Genomic DNA, 3,287 nt, shown 5'->3' on the forward strand with positions numbered 1-3,287 from the left:
AAAATTAACCGAATTAACTTAAATTTATTCGGTTCGGTTAATATTTTCGAAAAAAGTTTGATTCGATTAAAAAAGTACGATTAATTCGATTATGATTAATTCGATTCGATTTTAACCGAATGAACATCCCTACAAGACAATATAAACAGAAAAGCATGAGTCTAGACATGAATCATCGTTAATAGGAATAACATGCTTATCCATGTATATTTAAGATCGACGCATTAGTTTCATTATTATTCACAATTTTTTTGAGATTAAGCTAAGATGATTGCAAAGTAATATTTTTTTTTAAATAATCTCAATTATTTGATAATGAACGATCAATCATCATACTACCAATTATTGGTGCTCGAATATGTGACTTCTACGAACAATAACAAATTTTTTAACTACTAAGATAAATTAATTCGTATTATATGATTTTCAGCATGTTACATGGTATCACCTAACATCATATAATTAACAACAATAATGAACAATCATGACACCTGATGTCACAAAATAATATGATAAACAATAGAAATTGTATTCAATGCCACTAAGTAATCAAGTATCATTGACTAGGTAGTACTCGATCTATCGTCGTAATCATCATGTATTACTCCATCAACGTAAGCATAAGAAACGGTTGTCTTGTCTCATTAAGTAATTACATAGGTGCCAATAAGTCACACTTATCCTTTAATTTTAATCAATGTATTCGGATAATCTATCTTCGTATGCGATTTCACACAAACGTAGATGCTCATAAGCCTCACAAGTCATTATACAATTTGTTATCAGTTATATCTTACTCGTTTATGGTGTATTATGCTTGAGGGTAAAATTGTCTTTATAATCTTGTGACCTTTAATAAGGCTTATCAAGTAATTATGAAATTATTATTTTATATCTTATATCCGTGGTGCTTGAACTCAATACCTCAAAGAATAATAACAATTTATTAACTACTGAGTTTACTTAATTCGTTCGCTTAAATAGCATTAGATATACCAAGAAAGTGGTATCAATAATCATTCTTAAGGTATCAATACTCTTAACAATAACAATATTGAATTGGTATACTAGAATCTCACCTTTGATCTCGATATCGAAATCGACGGTATGATACCTCAAGAATAAATATTGATATTCTTTGCATGCTTTACAAAGTTTCTATTATGATTTAATACGGTATTGATATCGTACGAATAATATCAATATTAAAAACATAATTATCATTTTAAGCTCAATAATCACATCTAGTGTCCATCTAAACACTTGATTTAAGACCTTACTCTATTACTAAGACTTATGAGAGCAGTGTAGGATCATATAAACTTATTTTTATATATATTTAACAATATATTCATTAATTTGATCAATTAACATGTTTAACACTCAAAACACTCAACATGCATCGTACCAACAAATAAAACATCATATTATGAAGTTCAGGAAGCATTTGAAGATTTAAAGTGTATCAACTTAGTTCAAGACAAAAAAAAAAATTCCTTGCTCAACTCCTACCAATCTTTTCCTTGCCTTTTCCTCTTCAAACAAACCCTAAATAAAATGCAAATTCAACAAAAGCATAAGGGGAGTATCAAAAAGAATCTAGAATCTTGAAAATACCAATGATAAGATTTAGAATAGCCCTAATGGATGAAATCCATCCTACACCCCTGATAGCTTCATACATCTTCAACGGAAGATGATAAATTTATCTTAGAGCTTTAGAAATGGAGATTAATAATCTTTTCTTCTTTAACCCAAAATAATGATTTAAATGACAAAAATGGATTCTTTGCAAGCTTGAAAGTTGTGGTTTCCACAGTGAAGAAATGGAGGATGATGTGCTAAATGCTAAGCCTTTTACCCTGTCCCATACGTCCAAACAATGAAGAAATTAATGAATTTCAAGTTTTCAACCTCGTTTTCATAAATAGTTAATTACCCTTTTGGTCATTACTCATTTGATCTCAAATCTCCTTTTTCAGATCCAATAAAGCTCAATTCTCTCCCTATTAGGCCCATACTTGTCTAACAAATTTGATTATACTTCCGATATGATCCATAAACATCTTTGGTCAACTCTCATACACTGAAACAGACGAGCCACAAGGTGAAGCATTCAACTAGATAAGTACACTATCCCAGCAATCATTATTTTATAGTAGTACTGCGTCCGCACTGCAACTTTGGACTGTTGATTGCTCCACATCCATCGATGGATAACTCAAAGCAAAAGCATCTGCTAAACCCTCCACTATATTTGGAACAGGTTCAAACTCAAACCATGCATCATAATCGACATCGCTTGAACCCATCATGCCCTGCAACTCCTCTGCATTCTCCATCGCTGTTTTTACCTCGGCCGACGTTGAGGTCGGGAAAACAAACATACCGGCAACTAGACCTTGCCACGCTTTGAGTACGTCAGGGCACCTATGTCTGGTACTCCCCGTGAGTCGATTCCAGGAGGAGCGGGTGTGTTGGGTTATTGGATGTCGTTTTGAGCACGACTCACGGACCAACCGGGCTTCAGCCTCGAGACGAGCACTCTCCCATTGAGCCATGTGGCTTAGATTCGAACCGTCTTTGTCTCGACCGGCATCTGTACGAGTTCGGTGAGTCATGGGATCAATGCCCATTCGGATCAGCCTTTTCTTGAGATGTGTGTTCCAATGGTTCTTGATCTCATTGTCCGTTCTCTTCGGCAAGTGTGCCGCCATTGCTGACCACCTACATGAATTAAAATTTCACATATAAATCATTAAGTTAGACAGCAGAATAATGATCATTTAGCTACCTGTTTCCAATAAGGGCATGGAGTTGAATTATAGTTTGTTCTTCCTGTAAACTAAACTTTCCTCTCTTGATATCTGGGCTTAAGTAGTTGATCCACCTCAATCGACAGCTCTTCCCACATCGTTGGAGTCCTATATAAAGGGATAACATCTAATTACGCAGCATAAAACTTTTTAATATTACATATACTTGGAATTACTGAGTGAAAATAAACCGGCAAAATTAATGGTAGAAGATATTTATCAGAAAAAGAATCAAGAAATCAATCTTAATAGTCTATTTTGAAACACGGATATAATGAGAACAGACCGGCTCTCTGAGGCAAGGAAGTCCAGCAACCGACGCCGTGTTTTTGAATGTAAGCAGTCAGTAATTTGTCTTCTTCCTCGTCCCATGGTCCTCTCTTCAATACCACCTCTTTCTTGCTGATCGGAGACGGCCGCCGCATTTTTTCCCGGAAAAAAAACGAACAACCAAGTAGTTTAAACAGGATT

The 3,287-nt window shown here is 34.5% G+C and overlaps 1 protein-coding gene across 1 annotated transcript; it reads right to left on the reverse strand.

Moving 5' to 3' along the window:
• Window positions 1–2,145: 2,145 nt before the first annotated feature.
• LOC120122102 (transcription factor MYB106-like) lies at window positions 2,146–3,287 on the reverse strand. The gene is made up of 3 exons (XM_039141341.1): window positions 3,103–3,287; window positions 2,795–2,924; window positions 2,146–2,727 (listed from the first exon to the last, which is right to left on the reverse strand). The coding sequence occupies exons 1-3, from the start codon at window positions 3,239–3,241 to the stop codon at window positions 2,154–2,156; spliced, it is 843 nt and encodes a 280-aa protein (XP_038997272.1). The 5' UTR covers window positions 3,242–3,287; the 3' UTR covers window positions 2,146–2,153.

The sequence above is a fragment of the Hibiscus syriacus genome, unplaced genomic scaffold (genome assembly GCF_006381635.1).
Source record: "Hibiscus syriacus cultivar Baekdansim isolate YM2019G1 unplaced genomic scaffold, ASM638163v2 tig00110384_pilon, whole genome shotgun sequence".
Taxonomy (NCBI): Eukaryota; Viridiplantae; Streptophyta; class Magnoliopsida; order Malvales; family Malvaceae; genus Hibiscus; species Hibiscus syriacus.